The sequence below is a fragment of the Theropithecus gelada genome, chromosome X, assembly GCF_003255815.1.
Source record: "Theropithecus gelada isolate Dixy chromosome X, Tgel_1.0, whole genome shotgun sequence".
NCBI classification, from domain to species: Eukaryota; Metazoa; Chordata; class Mammalia; order Primates; family Cercopithecidae; genus Theropithecus; species Theropithecus gelada.
This window is the reverse complement of record NC_037689.1, coordinates 43,954,171-43,976,581: the sequence shown is the minus strand read 5'-3', so window position 1 is coordinate 43,976,581 and position 22,411 is coordinate 43,954,171. Positions and strand designations below refer to the sequence as shown.

The following is a 22,411-nucleotide window of genomic DNA, read 5'->3' as shown; positions in this document are numbered from 1 at the left end:
CTACAGAGAAGATCTATTCTGCAGTATGTTAGGACAGTTACTTTTTTTTGTTTGCTTTAAAAAGCCCCAGAAAAATAAATCAGAATCCAGAGTTGCTACAACATACTATCTAAACTGTCATTAGCAACAACAACAAAATGTTATGCAAGGGAAAAACTGTTAAAAAAAAAAAAAAAAAGCAATCAATAGAAACTAACTCCAGTTAGTTTGAGCACAGATATTAGATTTAGCAAAGACTTGAAAGTGGCTATTATAGATGACTTTAAAGAATTAAAATAAATTTTATTCAAAGAATAAATAGAAAAATATGATGACAATGACTTAACAAAGAATTACAACAGAAAAATAGAAACTATAAAAAACAAATGGAAATTCTGGAGTTGTCAGCCATAACAAGGAATGAAATAATGGCATTCACAGCAACCTGGATGGAATTGGAGACCATTATCTTATGTAACTCAGGAATGGAAAACCAAACATTATATGTTCTCACTCCTAAGAGGGAGCTAAGCTATGAGGACACAGAGGGGTAAGAATGATACAATGGACTTTGGAGACCTGGGGAAAGGAGTGGGAGGGGGATGAGGAATAAAATACTACACACTAATACAGTGTACATGTAGACTGCTCAGGTGATGGGTGCACTGAAATCTCAGAAATCGCCACTAAAGAACTTATTCATGTAACCAACTACCACCTGTTCCCCCATGTAGGGAGACCCCCTGAAACTATTGCTATGGAATAAAAGATGAAATGCTCCTGATTATTGTAAATATAAAATTGCATGCAGGATTGTGTAAAGACAATGGCAGGTTGGACTGCCAGAATGAGCCAACAGTGCGTGATGTGCTTCCCCCTGCAGAGAGCCTGTGAATGGATATGTAGTCAGGGAGGTTTCACATCACCAAGATTCCTATCCCAGAAAAGCAGATGTTCATAGCTCTGGGAATGGAATGTGACCCTCGTGGAGAGCCTATAAATGGATGCATGGGGGGCGCCTGTCCACATGGATAAGACAGGGCTATAAATGCCCTCATCTTGCTGTGGCTCTTCTAGGCCTCTTTAGGGTTAAGGCATACTCCCTTCTGAGAAATTCTGGTCTAACCGGTTGTCTAACTTCACATCCTGTCTCTATGAATTGTTTGTAACCAGCCTTTGCTGTAACTGTTACTGCTGATTAATATCTTGCTAATCATAGGTTATGGAAAGACTGTGTTTCTGTTTTAAGGCTCTGTTAGAAATTACTGATGCATGCACTATATTGTAAATTCTTACCTCTGTATACTGTACTTCTGCATACAGATGTTACGTTAAAGAATTACTTCATCCCCATGTGACCATCTCACCTCATAATCAAATGACCCTAAATCCCTCACCAACCTACCCCCGCCCTCACTAAACTTAATAATAAATGCTGGCATATCCAGTGCATTGTTGGCACCGCGGGACCAGAAGGCAGTGACCCCCCTGGACCCAGCTTTCACTATCTTGTGTGTGTCTATTATTTCTCGACCTGCTGATCCCGCCTGGAAAGAGAGAGCCCCGTTGCATTGTGGGCTGCTGGCCAGATCCCGCAATACCCCCAAAACCTATTGAAATAAAAACTAAGTTTAAAAATAATAATACAATTAAATTAAAAAAGAAATTCTGGAGTTGAAAACAGATCAATAGACATCATCCATTCTGGAGAACAGAGAGAAAAAAAGCATTGGAGAAGTGGGCCTTAGCACAACAGAATCCAGTCCCAGGAATCAAAAGCAGCAGCAGACAGAACAAAATGTGATCCAAACCTAAGCTGAAGAATTTCTCAGTTGTAAGCCTTTTATTTTCCTGTAAAATGGGGATAACAATATCTATACCATGCCAAATTCCTATGAGGATAAAATGAATTAAAAATTGTAAAGCACTTTCTGGTACGATGTAAACAAATAATAATTGTTAGCTGCTACCATCATCATTGTCATCATCACTGACATTTTGCTAAGGGAAGAAATCATAGCTGGTGGGCCCTGGGCCTAAAAGTACCTAAGGAAACCCTCCTATCTGTAGGAAAAACTCCTATAGGCAGCTGAGAGGAAGGCAAATAAACCATAACTGCTATTAGATAAAAACAATATAGCTATCAGTTCTTTGATAGGCATTACCTCAACAAATATTTTCTAGTTGCTTCTATACATTTACTTTGTCGTTTCTAATCATAGGGTTTTTTAAAAGTATTTATTCTTTAAGATCTTTGAAAGTTACTACATGAATGTAAAAATCCAGAGAAATTTTTCCCTCTCTATATATTCATAACTAGATCTAGAAATAACTTTAATGTTTGCATCCTAATAAGCCTTCTCTTGATATGTGTTGATGCTAGAAATGGGGGACCTGTAATTAGACTTAAGATCTGAATCACATAATATAAAAAATAAGAGTTGGCAAAACATGACACAGATTTTGCTAAAACAAGTTAACTGGCAAGCCAGCTACTCTGACTTGAGGGGAATTACAAAGTTTAATCTAAAGAGACTCCGCTTCTCACCAATGTATTTATCTATTTAACTTTTTTTTTAATACTCACTCTGTTTTTGGAACGGCTTTTCTTAGCCAGAAGAAATCAGACTGTGCTAAATACTTGCGAGTTTGTAGGACGTTGCCAAAGTAGTCGGATTCTGAAAACTTGATCTGAATAAAACAAACCACAACATCATTGTTCTAAGTCAAGATAAAAGATGGCTCTAAAAACATTCTTCAGCATAGGAAGGAGCAACTAGCAGAGAAGCTGCAGCAGTCACAGCCTCTCTCCGCTGCCATCAGTTAACCCAGAATTCACAAAGCCATGAAATTTAGTCTCAGTGATTTTCTTTTAACGTAAAAACTTCAAAAATCAATACAGTCATTTCTGGATCACAGTAAAAACACAAGAGAAGCTGCAGTCATTTACAATGCATTCCATTTACATTCTAATTGAAAAATCTACTTTAACCTTTACAAAACATATTATCTTTGGTTTGAAATTTCTTGGCTCACAAGTCCTTGATCTTTTTAAAAATGTGTACTTTATTTATTTGTCACATAAGTTTTTTTTAGTAACATGCAGTTTAGTTGGCTGAAAACTCATTTAGCTTACAGACAATGATTTAGTCAAATAATTGGTAGTTGTTCATAAAGGAAAAAAATAAATGTGATTCAGGGACCTATTTTCTACCATAAGCACAATGAAGTCACCAGAATAATTATTAACAGAATGTATCTGTTAACACTCAAAAAGTCTCTGGTCACTAAATATTAATGAAATTACAGAGGCAAATCATAGATTATAGCTTGCATGGGAACACTGGAAGTTGGTACCAGCTCACAACAATGTTGTCTATTAAGACAGGGAAACAGACATAATTGATTTTTTCGTTCCTTTTCTTGTTTTGGAAGGAGAATGGCAGACAGTTTCCATTCTATAGGCACTCCATCTACAAAACTAGCAATACCTAACCTAGCTATTTATTGTAAATAAGATCTGTGGAGCTGTTAATGTAGTAGTTTGTAGTGACCTCCAGTGCTTTGGTTTTTAAATATATTACTATGGAAATTAAGAAAAATGCACATTTGAATAAGGAAATAACCAAAGGTAACCACATTCTTATTAACTGTAATTTTTATAACTTTAATAGTCTTTTAAAAGCAAAAAGTAAAATATGCATGTATATGAAACCCACAGGCATTACATTATAGATATGAATGTATATATGCAATTTGATGGTAATAGGCTTGACAGTCACCTATTTGTGGACCAATGTCTGGCTCACATTTAGCTCCTCCCTAACACAGAGTAGGTACTCATGTCTGTGGAGAAGTTTTTGTTAACGAGTCATCTTAACAATCTTTCCAGGAGACCAAGCCAAAATATAAAGGAAGGAGTAGAATAACCGAAGGCACATGGACAAAGGCAGAAATAAAAGTATTCATTCCTGGCACCGTCTGTGTTCTGCTTGGCCAACAAATTATAAAGCTATGACTTTAAATTGTACCTCAAACTGCTTGCACGGAGAAGAGGGGCTGATAACAAATTGTGGTATATTCACATAATGAAAGGCAATACAACAGTTTAAATGATTGTTCTGTATGCATGAATGTGAAATAATCTTAAAAATTATGCAGAGTGAATAAGGTAAGTTATATCTATGAGGAAATGTAAAGTTTTTAAACATGAAAAACAACACTGTATGCTGTTTATGGACATATGCCTATGTAGCAAAAGCATAAAGAAAGGCATGGGAACAACAATAATAAGACTGAACTCAAGGTAGTGTTTATATGCAGAGATGGAGATAGACACAGAGGAAGGAGATTAGATCAAGGAAGATTACAGACAGAATTTCAAACGCATCTCTTTCATTCATTTAAAATGTGTGTGTGCATGTACAAAGCTAATATGGCAGTATGTTTAATATGTGCTAAAATAGATGTGTTCAAATTTTTACTCATGTTCCAACATTTGAAATGTTTCATAATAAAAAGAAATCACATATATGTGTGTGTGTGTGTGTGTATATATATATATATATATATTTTTTTTTTTTTCTTTTTTTGGAGACAGAGTCTCACTCTGTCACCCTTGGACACCTAGAGTGCAGAGATGAAATCTCAGCTCACTGAAACCTCCACCTCCACCTCCCAGGTTCATTCGAGTCTTGTGCCTCAGCCTCCTGAGTAGCTGGTATTACAGACATGCACCACCATGCCCAGCTAATTTTTATATTTTTAGTAGAGATGGGGTCTTGCCATGTTGGCCAGGCTGGCCTTGAATTCCTGGACTCAAGTGATCCGCCCGCCTTGGCCTCCCAAAGTGCTGGGATTACAGGTGTGGGCCACCACGCTGGCCAAAATCTTATAATTGATTGTATTTTAAGATAAAGGTTTATTTTAGCCTGAGAAGAAACAGAGTAAGCACCTTGTTATAGAAAGCAACCTTACTAGCAATCCTAAGACATTCCCAGATCGTATGGTTAAAAGATGTGTCCACTGTTCAACCCTTTGCCTTTTTCAGCTTTTGTTTCCAAGATAGCTCTACCAAAACCTTCAGAATATGATTGTAACTGATAGAAAATTCAGGTATGTTCTCAGCTTCAGAACACATTCTGGGAAATTCTCTCAGAGGAATTTCCTTCAAAAATACTGACTTTTTAAAAATAATATCAGTGGGGTCAGTTTTTGCTTTTAGAAAGCTTGCTAATTGTGATCCTTTCATTACTGTTCCATCTGAAAAACAAAATCCCTTGACATTCAGGTTGGTCTACAGACATTAAACAGAAAGCCATCTCAAAACTTTCTAAAGGGCCTGGCGCAGTGACTCACACCTATAATCCCAACACTTTGGGAGGCTGAGGCTGGCGGATCACTTGAGGTCAGGAGTTCGAGGCCAGCCTGGCCAACCTGGTGAAACCCCACCCCTACTAAAAATATGAAAATTCACCAGGTGTGGTGGCACATGCCTGTAATCCCAGCTACTCGGGAGACTGAGGCAGAAGAATCACTTGAACCCGGGAGGTGGAGGTTGCAGTGAGCCGAGATCTTGCCACTGCACTCCAGCCTGGGCGATAAAGCGAGACTCTGTCTTAAAAAAAAAAAAAAAAACTTATAAAGAAGAAAAGGGTCCCAAGTCTAAAAATACTTTAGATAAGTAAGGACCTACCAGAACCCTGAAAATAATTGGGGGAAACAAAACTCAGAGGTAATTAATTACAATTTGCCATAGCTTATCTATGTTTAGAAAGATAATTTAAAAATTGTTTTCATTATTAAGTTGAGAGTATTAGCCTGGTTTAATTATCTATTCCATTTATTTAATGGAAATCACAAGTAATAGAGGACAGGTCTTACTTCTTTTCCTTGAGACAGGTTAAGTGTTTGGGGGTAGGCAGGGGCCAGTCACTGTTATTCACATATGATAGATGGGAAACAGGGCTAAGGAGATTATGGAATTTGGCAAAGCTACACTGCCCAAGTCATTTGGCTCTGACTCCAATGTTATTTTCATTGGTCTTAATAAGTAAACCAATGATTCCAGGACAAACTAAGATTGAGGATGGGAGTAGAAGCAGTGATTAAATAAATCATGACACAACTTACTTGAAATGCTATACAACTGTTAAAATAATGGTAACAAAGGCTATAAAGACAGTAACAAAACAATATGTTAACTGTAAAGGCTGGTATACCAAATTATATATAAACATCAATTACAGCTGTACAGAAATAGAGAAAAACAAATTAATAAACTGTAACAGAAATATATATATATATATTTTTTATTATTATACTTTAAGTTCTAGGGTACATGTGCATAATGTGCAGGTTTGTTACATATGTATATCCGTGCCATGTTGGTGTGCTGCACCCATCAACTCGTCAGCACCCATCAACTCGTCATTTACATCAGGTATAATTCCCAATGCAACCCCTCCCCCTTCCCCCCTCCCCATGATAGGCCCCGGTGTGTGATGTTCCCCTTCCCAAGTCCAAGTAATCTCATTGTTCAGTTCTCACCTATGAGTGAGAACATGTGGTGTTTGGTTTTCTGTTCTTGTGATAGTTTGCTAAGAATGATGGTTTCCAGCTGCATCCATGTCCCTACAAAGGACACAAACTCATCCTTTTTTATGGCTGCATAGTATTCCATGGTGTATATGTATATATATTATGTAGCAATATTATGAGTGTGTTTTCTCTATTTCCCAAATTTTCTGCCAAAACCTTCAGAATATGATTGTAACTGATAGAAAATTCAGATATGTTATTGGGCTCAGAATACTTTCTGGGAAATTTTCTCAGAGGAATTTCCTTCAAAAATATTAACTTTTAAAAAATATTATCAGTGGGATCAGTTTTTACTTTTAGAAGACTTGCTAATTGCAATAATATTTTGATAATTTTAAATATTTCAAAAGGCCCTTGGATGAGAAAAAGAATTGAAGCCCAGCAACTATTAGGAAAGTTCTGTTTGTTGTCGAAGTAGAAACAAGAATGAATTCACATGAATATTTTAAAGCCGCTTGTAATCTCCAAAATGAAAAAATTAAATTCGGCAAGAGACAATACTTGGCTCAAAAGCCTCTTGTCCTTTCAGTTACTGGAAAAAGTCTAGGTCAAGTTGATCACTTTCAATCAATTCCATCTCTTGACTTTTCGATTGCGTGACCTTTGGGGAATTAATTGGGACTCTTGTGTCATTTCCTAGGAATAGCTGTCCCAATCATAAAATTCAGCAGAGCCTACATTTCTCTTCTTGGATATCCTATCCCAGATCCACAGACTAAATGGAAGAATAAAGTTATTACCACCACCACCACCCCAAAGATGGGGAACCTGTAATAAGCGCATAACAAGGAAACATGTTCAGCTTCTCTGTAGGATAAGTACATGTTTATAAGACAGTACATAGGAATGCAAATGATCTGTAGTATAGCCCTCGGCCTACGTGTAAGAATAGGCAGATGAAAAATACTGAAGCACTAATTGTGGTACTTTCCTTACTGTGCCAGTAGGATGGGTAAATTCTAGGACACCTTTCATTTAATTTAAATCCATTTAAAGATACTCAGAGATATATCCAAATATCTATTAGAAAGATTTTGTGTTAGGCAACCAAAGGATTTTCTGAATACTTAATGGAATTCGTATTTCATATCTACATGTTCCCTTATTCAAACAACAAATCAATATGCAAGATGGGTGTGTTTAGATGGCTTTGCCCAAAATAATGTGTGTCTGTACATGTAGACATACTTATTATGTTGGTGCAAAAGTAAGTGCAGTTTTTGGCATTAAAAATAATGACAAAAACCACAATTACTTTTGCACCAACCTAATATATACTGGCGTGATGTTCAAAATGTTTAATAATCCACATATACAGTGTACCATGGAGGATGCAATTCCCACAAACAGCTATGTGAAGGTGGGTCTGAGGGAGTTCCAGCCAGCACACTAGCACTAGAACCAGATATCCCACCTCCACACTGGGGCTGGTCTTGGTCTGCTCTGATGAGTGGAACAGTCTGGATAAAGGCCAATGTGAGAGAGTTACAGAGGTCTGGCTGGAAGGCTGGGGGGCACCAGGGTGCCCCACCTCCAATGCCCACCCTTAGCTCTCCAGTGCCATGATGGCCAGGGGTCCCTTGAAAGAGCTGAGTGCAATGTTTTGTGTTTGTTAACAAATAGTAAATAATTATTTTAATATTTTAACAACCTCTTTTTCTGCAGCATTCCATCTGAATATCACCTCACTCTTGCATAGTAGCACTGTCATGTACACACACACATACACACACACACACGCACATACACACTAGCGTTTCACTGGCCAAAGCAGACCAGACCCACCCCAGAGAATCTTACATAGGTTCACGTATCTGCATATCCCTATATGCACATTATATGTATATATGTGTGTATCACTCACCAGAAACTTTGGCCTCTGAAAAATTTCTCATTTCCAATTCTCCTAAGTAAATGGAGGCCAGCCATGATTCTGACTTTAGTCCTTACTGCAATTCTTCATTGGCTTTCACAAGAATGAGTAATGTCCTTAATTGTGCTGGTTATTTACCTATAGTTTTTCAGCTACGTGCTGCCTACCCTTTCACTCTGTTCCGTAATGCTGGGGACTGGAAATCTGAAAACTGTTTCCCAAGCTCCTTTGCCAATTACTTTCCTGCAAATAGGAGGCGCTAGAGGAAATCAGTGGGTTGCAGGAGAGAAAAGGGTGCTGTGTTGCTGCCTCTCACTCTCTCTCCCCATCTACTCCCTCTCTTTTCTTTTTCTGACAGTGACTCTGGAAGAATCTTCAGTTCCTCCTGCAAAGCTCAGCTCTGGAGTGGCAGTTCTCCTCTACTCTCCTAAGTGACGGTACCATCACCTCCTCCCTTCTGTGACCCTAGACACAGGAGTAGCAGCTGCTTTCTAAAGTTACTAATCTGTGGTTTATCTCATTTTTCCCTCTTCTTGCCTTCCAACATATTTCATGTATTAAATTCACTGTTTAAAATACCTAGTGTGCTTTTTGCTTTCCTCGCTAATATTGAAGTATTTCCAAAATTGGTAGAAACTCACTGCTTGAATCTATTTCTATTAAGAATCAACGAAATGGAATACTTTATTAGGCTGATTTGAAAATGGGCCGATGCCTACCTATTTAGGCTAATAGGCTTTCCTGCATGTTGATGGGGATTCAAATAAAGGGCATTTTATTTCTTCTTGTTCTTTTCCAAAACTACAGGATTGTTATTCAGAAATGCTTTGCTGAGTACCTCAGTTTACCTTGTCATCCTTAAAGAAAAAAATCTGATTCTTTTGCATATCTACCTCTTAATTCTATCTCATTTGCTTTTATTTCCACACGAGCCCAACTTCCATTTTCAGCATTTTTCCTTGACCTTCATCTGATCCATCAGGTAATTTCGCTCCTCTTTCCTTTTGCATTTGTGCCTGATGAATCATATCTCCACCTGTCTCCAATGCAGCATGCTGTTTTTCATTTGTAACAGCCTCTCATGCTCAGAGCTCGTATTACCAGAAATTTCTCACAGGAGTCCTTATCCACATGTTTCTTAAAACTGAAAACAGTCTCATTGTGTACCAGGAATACTTTAGTCTTTTTGCTATTGCCCTCAGTGACAATACTGCAATGTCATCCTTTACCTTTTAGGGTGAGTTTTATTGATTTCATCTATCAGTGATATGATCTGGCTCTGTGAGAGTCACGGGAGTAGCACAGCTGCTACTCCTGTGTCTATAGTGTCACAAAACGGAGGAGGTGATGGTACCGTCACTTAGAAGAGTAGAGGAGAACTGCCACTCCAAAGCTGAGCTTTGGAGGAGGGACTGAAGCCATTGTCAGAAAAAGAAAAGGGCAGGGATTGAGGGGGAGAGAAAGTGAGAGAGCCCAAATCTCTGTAATCCCCATATGTCAAGGAAGGGAGGTGAATGAATCATGGGGGCAGTTTCCCCCATGCTGTTCTCATGATAGCGAGTTCTCACGAGTTCTGACGGTTTTAAAAGTGGCAGTTTTTTTCCTGAACTCTCATTCTTCCCTCCTGCCGCCTTGTGAAGAAGGTGCCTGTTTCCCCTTCACTTTCTGCCATGATTGTAGGTTTCCTGAGGCCTCCCCAGCCATGTGGAACTGTGAGTCAATTAAACCTCTTTCCTCTGTAAATTATCCAGTCTCAGGTATTTCTTTATAGCAATGTGAAAATGGACTAAAACCATCGGTTTCTGAATACAAATGTCTTTTTACTTCATGTACCTGGAATTTTTTTCACTGTCAGGTTTTTAAACTGTTAAAACTCTTGGGTGTAATTGTGTCTGTTTTGGCAATGAGTCAGATGAAAGCCATTTCTTCAAAGAAGTGATTAAAAATCTTGGTGTGTAACCGCTTCAGTTCAGGCCCCAGAGAAACAAAGAAGCATAGCCAACATGGCATCCTGTTTGGCATCTGGTTTCTTTTCACAAAAGATATTGCATTCAATGGGTCCTTAAATTTGGGGCTCTCAACTTAGCAACAGAATGCCAACAAAACTTGATCAACTAAATATTGTGAGTAAGCCTTAAGTGCTACCTTATTCGATTAAAGCTTGAGACTGCTCCATCTGTATACCCTTTTAAATCAATTTGAGGGACCTGGACAGTGTATGAGTTAATTCATGAGGACTTTTTCAAACCAAAATGTCCACTACCACAAGTGTGAATTGAGGATGTCATAGCTAACACTTACATTGTGCTGATTGTATGCTCAGGTTCATTCTAAACACTTTAAATATGTTAACTTATTTGATCCTCCCAGAAATGCTATATGGGAGGGATTTGTATCACCTTCATTCTTCAGATGAAGAAAGGCACAGAGAGGATACATAACCTACCCTAGGTAACACGGTAGTACATGGTAGACTGGGGGTTTTACTCCAGGCACTTTGACTCCAGGGTCCCTATTTATAACCTCTACACTAAACTGTCTCTCAAACCTTCTCATCCACATCCTGACTCAGAATATGTACCAATTGTATGGAGTTACCCAGGTTCTCCTGCTAAGGTACTTTGTGCCCTGGTGATATTCTTCTTATAGCAACAGCAGGTTAACCTGTGGTTTATCTATTTTCCCTTTTCTTGCCTTCCAACCTATTTCCCGTATTAAATTCCCTGTTTAAAATACCCAGTGTGCTTTTTGCTTTCCTGTAAATTCACGCTGCAGTCTATTTCTATTAAGGATCAATGAAATGGAATATTTTATAAGGCTGATTTGAAAATGGACCACAAATGGTCCATATTAAAGCTCCCCTTTATAGGGAGTAGGCTATACTCTGTGTCAGAGTATTATGCCAGGTGCTTTTACGTTTATATAATCTCATCTAATCTTCCCAACAATACTAAGACTTGATTATGATATTTCCAGTAGCCAGATACCAAAGGGAGGCTAACTGAAGTTAAGTGACCTACACAGGATGAAACAGCTAGTCAGTGGAGGAAGCAGAATTCAAACCCAGGCCCATGACACTGGAGCCTGTGCTCTTAACCGTTTGATAATATGGCCTTCCCTCTGCTCTTCTTCCAACAGCTCTGGTCACACTGCCCCCACCAAGTCTCCACCCTGACGCTTCTGTTCCTCCAGCACAGCTGCCTAAAAAGGACCCTCAAGAACCCCTTCTCTGATTACAGGCAGAGCTTCCTGAGCCCAGATTTCAGTCCTGGCTCTGAAACTCTGTGTGCAACTGAGGAGCTCACTTAAATTATTGAGTCTCTATGTCCTTTTCTGCAAAATGGGAATGAACATCATCTATTTCACAGAATCACTGAAGGAATGAAAAGTTAATGTACATGAATATGTCAAGTGCTTCAACATTTTTAGTTATGATAATAATAATGGAATTTTCAGCATCATCAAAACAAAATAAGATAGACTGTCTGAGTGTTAGGATGCTATGAGGCATAATTATTTTCTTCCAGAGCAACTGTATCAATATTTTGGGAGGCTATATCTTAGAGCCCAATGGAGGAAGGTTCTAATTAATGCTTTCTCTCACTTTTGAATAGTCTTGTAAAATTCTGATGCTCGTCTCCAAAGCTGGGATTGCTTTCAGATATGCCACTTGTTGAGCCACAATTTCAGGAAAGAGCTATACCTCAGAAGCATAGTTACTTAAAGAATTTCAAAAGAGTACGTTTTCAAGACAATCTAGTGAATGGTAAAAACAGGTTTTTTTAATGAGGAAGAAAAATCGTTTATCAGAACTATTTGTAGGAGAGGAAATAACAGTCGTTGTGATTAGAAAGGCCTATAATTAATATACCTACCGGAAAATACATGTCCAAAAATATTGGAATAAAAAAGAATTATGACTATTTTTCATCAGTAACTTACTGCAAATACACAATCCAATTCACAATAAATTACAGAGTCATATGTATATGCACTTAATTTGCCAAACCACTCATAAAGTTTAATGAAGTTAAGTCCCAGTAGGCAGATTTATTACTATTCATTTAATATGAATGAAGCAAATAAAAAGTGTTTAACAACAAACATGATGCATTTGCCATTAGAACATGCTCACTAATTGTAAAATACTCAATTTGCTTAATTCTTTCTTTTATGATCAAATTAGGCCAAACCCAAGTCCATTTGTTTTATGGTACCCACTCAGCTATGCATCGTTTCTGACACTTCCTTTATTTTGAATCTGCCCTAAATCTTGTGATCTGCCTGGCATATTCAGGCTCGTATCTAGCCAAGGAATTAATCAAAAGTTGGTGTTTTCTGGCATCACCAGTTTTAATTGCTTGGACTTGGGTTAGTTGAAAGGCACAAGGCCAGTAAAACTTGCCAGGGGGGAAAAAAAAAAAAAAGTACAATAAATATAGCACTTACTGCTTTGAGGTCTTCATTAACATGAGTATCATTCATTATAAAGTCTGGATAGCCAACTTTTGCCAAAACAGCTCTCGCCTATAAAAAGGAAAAAGAAAAATAATGTCAGAGTTTCAGCACTTAAATCATTAATAATCACAAGATGTAGAAATGTGCCCTTCATCTGAAAACTCCATTTACTGAATATCTACTATATGCAAGCCACTGTGAAGGGCAAAAGTAGATAGATATATACTGAGAGACCTCGGTATACTAAAAATGTAGTGAATGTAGCAAATAACTGTCTAGTACAATGTAAACAAAATAAAAATTTTAATAGAAATAGACAATATTGTTATCAAAGTCCAGAGCAGAGACTGTTTCTGCATGGAGAAAATGCTTAATGGAGAAGGTGACTGAATCGAGTCTTAGAGAATGGTTAGGATTTCAAAATGTAGAGCTAGAAGAACATTCCAGGAGAAGAAACAGGGGCAAAGATGGAGGCAAAAATATGTACAAACCATACATCTGATAAAGGGTTAATATCCAAAATATATTTAAAACTCAACTCAATATCAATAAAGCAAATAACCTGGTTAAAAAATGGGGAAAGGAGGTCGGGCACAGTGGTTCATGCCTGTAATCCCAGAGCTTTGGGAGGCTGAGGCAGGAGGATTGCTTGGGGCCAGGAATTCAAGACCAACCTGGGCAACGCAGTGGGACCCTGTCTCTACAAAAATAAAAAATAAAAATAAGCTGGGCATGGTGGCACCTGCCTATAGTTCCAATTAGTTGGGAGGTTGAGGCAGGAGGATCACTTGAGCCTGGGAGGTAGAGGCTGCAGTGAGCTATGATCACATTACTGCACTCCAGCCTGGGTAACAGAACAAGAACCTGTCTCAAAATAAATAAATAAGTTAAGTAATTAAAAAGGGAAAATAAAATGAAAATACATTTCTCAAAAGAAGACATACAAATGGTCAACATATTTTTTTAATGATCCACATCATCATTCATCAGGGAAATAAAAATTAAAAACACAATGAGATATTACCTATCACCAGTTAGAATGGCAATTATCAACAACACAAGAGATAATAAGTGTTAGCAAGGGTGTGGAGAAAAGGCAACTCTTGAGCACTGTTGATGGCAATATAATTTGATACAGTCACTATGAAAAACACTATGGAAGCCAGGCACGGTGGCTCACGCCTGTAATCCCAGCACTTTGGGAGGCTGAGGCGGGCAGATCACAAGGTCAGGAGATCGAGACCATCCTGGCTAACACGGTGAAACCCCGTCTCTACTAAAAATACAAAAAAAACAGATTACCCGGGCATGGTGGCGAGCACCTGTTGTCCCAGCTACTCAGGAGACTGAGGCAGGAGAATGCCGTGAACCCAGGAGGCGGAGCTTGCAGTGAGCCGAGATCACGCCACTGCACTCCAGCCTGGGCGACAGAGCGAGACTCTGTCTCTCTAAAAAAAAAAAAAAAAAAAAAAAAAGAGAGAAAAGAAAAACACTATGGGGGTTCCTCTAAAAATTAAAAATATATCTACCATACGAAGCAGTAATCCTACTTCTGGGGATATAGCCAAAGGAAATGAAATCAGTACGCTAAAGAGATATCAGCGCCTCCATGTTCACTGAAGCACTATTCAAAATAGCCAAGATATGGAATTAGCCTAAATGTCTATCGACAGAGGAATGGATTAAAAATGTAGTATATATACACAATGGAATACTATTCAGCTTTAAAAAAGAAGAAAATCCTGTCACTTGTGACAACGTGGATGAACCTGTAGGACTTCATGCTAAGTGAAATAAGCTAGGCACTGAAAGGCAAATACTGCATGATCTCATTCATGTGGAATTTTAAACAGTCAGACTCATAGGGGACAGTATAGTAGGATGGTGGTTACCAGGGGTGGAGGAATGGGTTAGGGAGTTGGTCAAAAGATACAAAATTTCAAAGATAAGAGGAATAAGTTTAGGAGATGTATTGTACAACATAGTGACTATAGTTAATAACAATGTATTGTACACTTGAAAATGGCTAAGGGAGTAGATTTTAAATGTTATCACAAAAATGATAAATATATGAGGTGATGGATATGTTAATTTATCCATTCTCTAATGTATACATGTATCAAAACATCATGTACATCATATATATATATATAATTTTGTCAGTATATATATGTAGTCAGCTTAAATACATAAAAATGAAAAAAACTACAAGGAGATAGCAAACACACACGATAATGGCATATTGAAGAGAGGGTGAGTAATTTAATGTAGCAGGACTATAAGTACATGAGGATGGAGAGCAGAAAATAAGGCAGGAAAATTGGCCTGGGGTCAGATCACAGGGATTCCTGAGTGCCATGTTAACAAGCCTAAATTTTATGTTACAGCTAAGAGAGAGCTAAATACGTTTAGCATGGGAATAAAAGGAGATGAGTCATGCTTCAGGAAGATTATCTTTGCAACATTGTGAAAGATGGCCAGGATGCCAGGAAGATTAGAGGCAGTGGTCTAGAATCATTTAAGATACATCATAGTGTCGTAACCATCATTTAGATAGACAAAGGTACTAATGATCCTCTGTGTTTTATAACAGATAGGGTATAAATAAAGGAAAAACAAACTTAGGCACATATGAAGAACCTCAAGAGCAGAGATTTGCAAAATATGGTCCCTGGGCCAAATCCAGCTACCCTACCCCTGTTTTTATAAATAAAGTTTTATTGGCACATAGCCACACTCATTTGTTTACCTGTCATCTATGGCTGCTCCTGCAGTACAGTTGTAGAGTTGAATAATTGGGTCAGACACCCTGTGGCCCACAAAGCCTCAAATATTTTATCTGGCCCTTTCTAGAAAAAGTTCGTCAACCCTTGCTTTAGAGAAACTTCACAGTTCCATGTGAAAAATTTCTCTCTCCCTTCCCCAGATTCTGGGTTTCATAAAAGCAAAAGACAAGCTTACAAGTACACTGTCAGGGCTCTGACCAGATTCCGTGGGATCCCTTTTATAACTTCTGTGCCTCCCTCCAGCATCTGTTTTTCTTTTCTAATGGCCAACACCTGAGACTTTTTGAAGGCCTGCCCTAGGAGCTACTAGAGCACCTTGCCTGCAATCAAAAACAGCTAGTTCCTGAGAGTTTATTTGCCTTCTACCCACCCTGCCTGCACCTGCACCTGCACCTGCACCTGCACCTGCACCTCCGCCTCCGCCTCCGCCCAAGCGGCCCTAAGCAGCAATATGAAAGCACAGCCCCCTTGCCTCAATTCAGGACAAACTCTGAGGTATAATTTGTACTTCCAAAGTTCCCTGCAGGATCAGACTAGTTCTGAGATGTCTCCTGAAATTGGACTCTCACCCCTCCCTGTCTTGCTTCTCCCATTCCCTTACTGATTTCTCTTGGGAGTATTTGTTTAGTAAATCACTTAAACAGGAATTCTCATCTCCAGATCTGCCTCCAGATGACCTAATGTAAGACCTAGGCAACCCCAAACACATTGGTTTTATTCCAGCAAAGCCGCAAAGCAAAACCAGTGACCTTTGGACGCTGCTCTTGGCAACGAGTTCTTTCCTTTAGTCCCTTTCAATTTTCCTCACTCAAGAAATAAACAGAATAAGATAGTACAGTTTCCTTATCTTCCTTGAAATAATTCAAATATTAAATATCAGCAGAATCCTGAAACTCAAGACTTAGGATTTTACAAGGGCTGTAGGACATAGTCATAATGGGTTTTGCTGTTTCAGAGACTCAAGTATAGCACAGATCAAATTATACCTTCAAAACCCTGTGAGTTACACACACTAAAAGCTTGATGTGACCCAGATAGCAGATAACTAGAGGTTACAGCTCTATCCCCAACACCAAACTAGTTCGTATGTCTACAGGTTACCTCATTCTGAGATTATTCTATTATTTCCTGCATTGTATTTAACTTTGCACTATATTTTATCAGCTCACTATAAGTCATATGCATAACTATAGCAAGAATTCCAGACAGTTTGAGAGAGAGAGAAGAAAAGAAAGAAAAAGAAAGAAAGAAAGAAAGAGAGAGAGAGAAAGAAAGAGAGAGAGAGAGAAAGAAAGAAGGAAAGAAAGAGAACGAACAAATGAACAAGCTGAGTCATTCACAATTGTTTTCTGAAGACTGGTCTTTCCAGAGCATGCTGGTGAATTATGCATTGTTTTTTAAACCTCATCTCTGGGACCCCCCACTGCACCACAGAGCCTCACAGAATATATTACCTTCTGCACCATCTATGCAGGTTATTGAATCCATTTTTATTATTTATGTAGCATCACCATAACTTGAAGAGAATCAGAACAATCAGAACAGATATAAAGAATCCCTATTTACCTCCCAAAGATACATACCTAGAATAAGGTAATAATACTAGTAGCAACATTGCCAACATCTGACTTGAGTGTTCTTCTTCCTAAAATGTGCTATATATGTATACCTCTATTCAGACTCAAATGTTTTTTTCTGCCACAGACTTCGTTGTCAACTTCTCCTCATCCTACATTTTTCCCTGAGAAGCTTCAGAACTACATCTTGCAATATCCCATGGCTCCAGGTTAGACTGCCAATGAGAAGCACTCATAGGCAATTCCAGAGGTAGAAGAGGAGATGCCATTCATTTGCTGTTGGTAGCCATATACAGACATGTGGGCATCTGCAGACAGCAGATACAGCCCTTTTCCAGAAACTTCCAGGCATTCTCCTTAGAAAGACCTCTTTGGTGTATAAGCAGCAGAGATCATTGGCAGACTCTGCCCTTCACTCCCCAGCCCTCGGAGTGGTTGCCTAAGCCTCCAATTCCCTATATTAAATGTCTTGCTGGTTGATATACTTAGAAGAGTGTCTGTTTTCCTGAATGAACCCTAAGTAAGGCAAATAGTAATCACATCGCTTTTTAATTTTTCCGAATGGGAGAAGAGAAGCACCAATAGTTTGATGGCTTGAAGGGCAAAGTATTAGTGAGTCAGGTCTGAGATTAATTACCCTATTGGTTACATGAACAAAAAGGAAAGGCAAGTCCCACTGTAAATACTGAGAGAGCAGTGATATAAATATTTAACAGATTGTATATTATATCCTGCAAGAAATATTTCCTAGGCTGTCTGTGGCTGATCAAAAACTCCAGGGCTTTCCATACCCAGTGCATGCATTTTCATGCTTTATTCATACAGACATCTGGAGAGAAGCTGCACTTGACAGCTGGACATCCTTCCTCAATAGAGGAGGTTGACGCAGCTGCTGATCTTCACTACCTCTGTGACCTTAGGGAGAGTACTTAACTTTTGAAATAAACACTGCCTACTGTCTACCTAATATCTATTCTCCCTTTCTTCTCTTACTATCAGGACTCCAATTCTGCTCACGATGACAATGGACTCAACAACAACAACAAAATAGCTATGTTGCCCAGTTTTCTTTACAACTGGAGTCAGCTACGGGATGAAATTCGGGCCAATGACATTTCAGAAAAACTTCTTGTTGCACTTCCAATAATCCATTTTGAAAGGGGACAGATTCATCAGCATGTGCTTTCTGCCTTGAGTCCAGGGTTTCTCAACACTTTGGGCCAGATAATTCTTGTTGTGGGGGTTGTCCTGTAAATTGTAGGATGTTTAGCAGCATCTTTGGCTTCTACAAATTCAATACCAGGAGCAACCCATGCCCCGCTCCGCAAGTTGTGACAACCAAAAATATCTCCATATATTGCCAAATGTCCGCTGGTGGCAAAATCACCTCCAGTTGAGAACTACTGCTTTAGTCTTTCCTCTTCTTCCTTTCTGGAATGCTGATGCAATGCCAGAGGCAGAGCAGCCATCTAGTAATCAAAAGGCAACACATATGAGGAAAAATCTACATGCTGAAGATGGTGGGATGAAAAGCTGATGGCATTTGAAGCCCAGCATATTAGACCTGGACTGCCTCCCTCTTTCCCCTTCATGACATACAGAAAATAAAGCCCTTATTTGTTTGAGGCATTATGTGCCATGTTTTCCAATAGCTAATGTAATCCTAACACACTCTCCTTTACATCAGATGTTGAGAAAAAAAATACTAAAAATTAGTACCTACTTCACAGCGTTATCTGCAAGAGTTCAGGATGACAACGCATGTAAAACACTTCTTTTCCCTTGGTTCAGAGTACATGATGAGCAAATGTTAGTTATAGACTACACCAAGAAAGTAGAAACATGACTTCTTCCAAGGATTTGGAATAACTGTTGTGTGTCTGTTTGGAGGGTCTTCCAGAGGAGTCCAGGTCATCTTATACTCCTAACCAAATAACCTGAAACCCCTGAGAAATAATGTCACTGTCTTTAGTCATAGGTCCAGTTTCAGAAGACCACACTTGTAGTGAGAGAAAAAATAATGAGAAAAGAAATGCCTCGGGAGAAAAGCTATTGACGCAACCCTCTTATCAATGGAAGACAAATGTACAAGCTTCTTGGAGCACAGTAGGAGATTTTCCTAGCAAAGCCAGACTCTGCATATGAGTCAAAAGAATCCAGGCTATTCGCAGCCCCCTAAAAGTTGGAGGACTCTTTTGAGAGCCACTATTGGCACACCTCTGAAAACAGACACAAGAAACACTACCAAACCTAACCCTAGAAAAAATTAAAGATACAGGTTGCCTTTAGCACTTGCCATCTTGGTTTCTGCCTTCCTCCTCTTTCCCTTTCTTGTATCTGTTCCTTTCAATACCTAGCAGGTCCTATGTGTTCATACCACTTGCAATACCATCATACCCTAGTTGGCCTTTCTGTGCTCTGTGCTCCAGAGAAATCTCCCCCTTTCCTTCTCATCCATCAAAACTATTAATTTTTCAAGGTTGCTAATCCACTAGCTGCCATTGGGGCCTCAAACTAGTTTATAATAGAATGTAAGTGACTAATAGCAATCTAATATATTTACTCGGGAGAAAGACTTTTATTTAAAAGAGTAGTTTATTAGCCAAAGGAATAAATACAATTAAATGAGAGGTTTTGTAGCTGAGAGAATCTTCTAATACTATTCAAATTAAACCAATAGCCTATTCCACCTAATCACCATGTTACCACAGGTAACATAGCAAGTGGCCAATACTCAATAAATATTAATTCATATAATGAATAATTTGATAAACCCACTCTGATCTATGTCATCAATAGTATCAGAAAATATAAAAGGCTAGATTTTACATTTAACCTTTAAATATAAGAGGATTAACATGTGATCATAAACATCATTCAGTGCTGTTCACACCAAGGTACATTTCCCCGGGTTTTGTTGTTGTTGTCTTGAGACAGTCTCATGATGTCATCCAGGCTGGAGTGCAGTGTCACGATCTCAGCTCATTGCAACCTCCACCTCCCAGGTTCAAGTAATTCTTGTGCCTCAGACTACCAAGTAGCTGAGATCACAGGCATGTGCCACTATGCCCAGCTAACATTAAGGTATATTTCAATATTAACTGATCTTACCACAGGAGAGAAAAAAGGGGGGAAAACGAGACATTTTGTGAGAACATATAAAACATTCTGGAAAATTAAGCAAGGTATAAAATCCATTGCAATTAATTTTTTTTTTTTTTTTTTTTTGAGATGGAGCCTCACTCTGTCGCCCAGGTTGGAGTGTAGTGGCCCAATCTCAGCCCACTGCAACCTCTGCCTCTTGGGTTCAAGCTTCTTCTGCCTCAGCCACCAACCCCCCAACCGAGTAGCTGGGATTACAGGCATGCACCACCATGCCCGGCTAATTTCTGTATTTTTTAGTAGAGACAGAGTTTCATCATGTTGGCCAGGCTGGTCTCGAACTCCTGATCTCAAATGATATGTCCACCTCGGCCTCCCAAAGTGCTGGGATTACAGGTGTGAGCCACCACAGTCAGCTTCCAATGCAATTAATTCTTGGTGGCAAACAAAACTATTTATTTTATGTAAGCTATTTCAATCAATCAACAAATACTTACTCATATGGTTTGGCTGTGTCCCCACCCAAATCTCAAACTGTAGCTCCCATAATTCCCACATGTCATGGGAGGGACCCAGTGGGAGGTAACTGAATCATGGGGATGGGTGTTTCCCGTGCTGTTCTCTTGATAGTAAATAAGTCTCAGGAGATCTGATGGTTTTATAAAGGGGAGTTCCTCTGCACATGCGTTTTTTGTTTTTTTGTTTTGTTTTGTTTTTTTTTTTTTTTTGAGACGGAGTTTCACTCTTGTTGCCCAGGCTAGAGTGCAATGCCACAATCTCAGCTCACTGCAACCTCCACCTCCTGGGTTCAAGTGATTCTCCTGCCTCAGCCTCCTGAGTAGCTGGGATGACAGGCGCCTGCCACCACGTCCGGCTAATTTTTTGTATTTTTAGTAGAGATAGGGTTTTACCATGTTGGCCAGGCTGGTCTCGAACTCCTGACCTCAGGTGATCCACCTGCCTCAGCCTCCCAAAGTGCTGGGATTACAGGCATGAGACACCACGCCCAGCCTGCACATGCTTTCTCTTGCTTGCCTGCTGCCATGCAAGTCGTGACTTTGCTCTTCGTTTGCCTTTCGCCATGATTGTTAGGCCTCCCCAGCCATGTGGAACTGTGAGTCAATTAAACCTCTTTCTTTATAAATTACTCAGTCCCAGGTATGTCTTTATTAGCAGCATGATAACAGACTAATACACTTACTGAACATAAAATCTAAGCTCAGGACTCTCCTTAATGCTAAAAGAACATACAAACGTAATATTATCCATTACTTAACTGCATTTTTATTTAAAAAACTGAGGAAAACTATTCTATAACAAGTTATCATCATCATATAAGGTATTAGCAATACCTGAATTTTCTGAATCTCTTTGTTCCTCAGTTTCCTCATCTGTAGAATATGGATACATTTAGTTCTAATACCAATAAAGTGAAATACAGAGTTGACAGAAGTATTCAGATAATAAAGGAATTATGAAGTTTACCTTACCCAGATCAAGAATAAGCAAACGTTTTCTGTAAAGGGCCAGATAGTAAACACTTTAGGCTTTGCAGCCCATATGGCCTCTGCACAACTACTCAGCTCTGTCACTGTATCTGAGAAAGCAGAAACAAGCTAGAACAACACAGAAATGAATGGCTGTGACTCTGTTCCAATAAAACTTTAGAGACACTGAAATTTGAATCTCATACAACTTTCATGTATCATAATATATTATTCTTTTGATTGGTTACACTTGGCGTGTTTTTTGTCTTTTGTCATTTTGTTGTTGTTGTTGTTTCTTTGCTTGTATTTTTCCTTTTTGTGGAGAACCAGGTCTCACTACGTTGCCCAGGCAGGTCTCAAAGTCCTGGGCTCAAGCAATCCTCCTGCCTCTCCCTCCCTAAATACTGGGGTTCCAGGCATGAGCCACTGTACCCAGCTGATTTTTTTAAAACTATTTAAAAAATGTGAAATCCATTTCTAACTTGTGGTTCACACAAAAACAGGCAGAATGCCAAATACGGCCCAAGGGCCATAGCTTACTAAGCCAAC

At 38.9% G+C, this 22,411-nt stretch overlaps 1 protein-coding gene across 2 annotated transcripts in view; it reads right to left on the bottom strand.

The window, feature by feature from the left end:
* The window catches only part of PHEX (phosphate regulating endopeptidase homolog X-linked), a 224,937-nt gene that overhangs the window by 69,029 nt on the left and 133,497 nt on the right, over nt 1–22,411 (bottom strand). For both annotated transcript variants that reach the window (XM_025372572.1, XM_025372573.1), the window contains exons 13-14: nt 12,902–12,979; nt 2,567–2,670 (exon numbers count right to left, since the gene is read on the bottom strand). In XM_025372572.1, the coding sequence (XP_025228357.1) occupies nt 2,567–2,670; nt 12,902–12,979 (182 nt within the window). The remainder of the gene's footprint in view (nt 1–2,566; nt 2,671–12,901; nt 12,980–22,411) is intronic.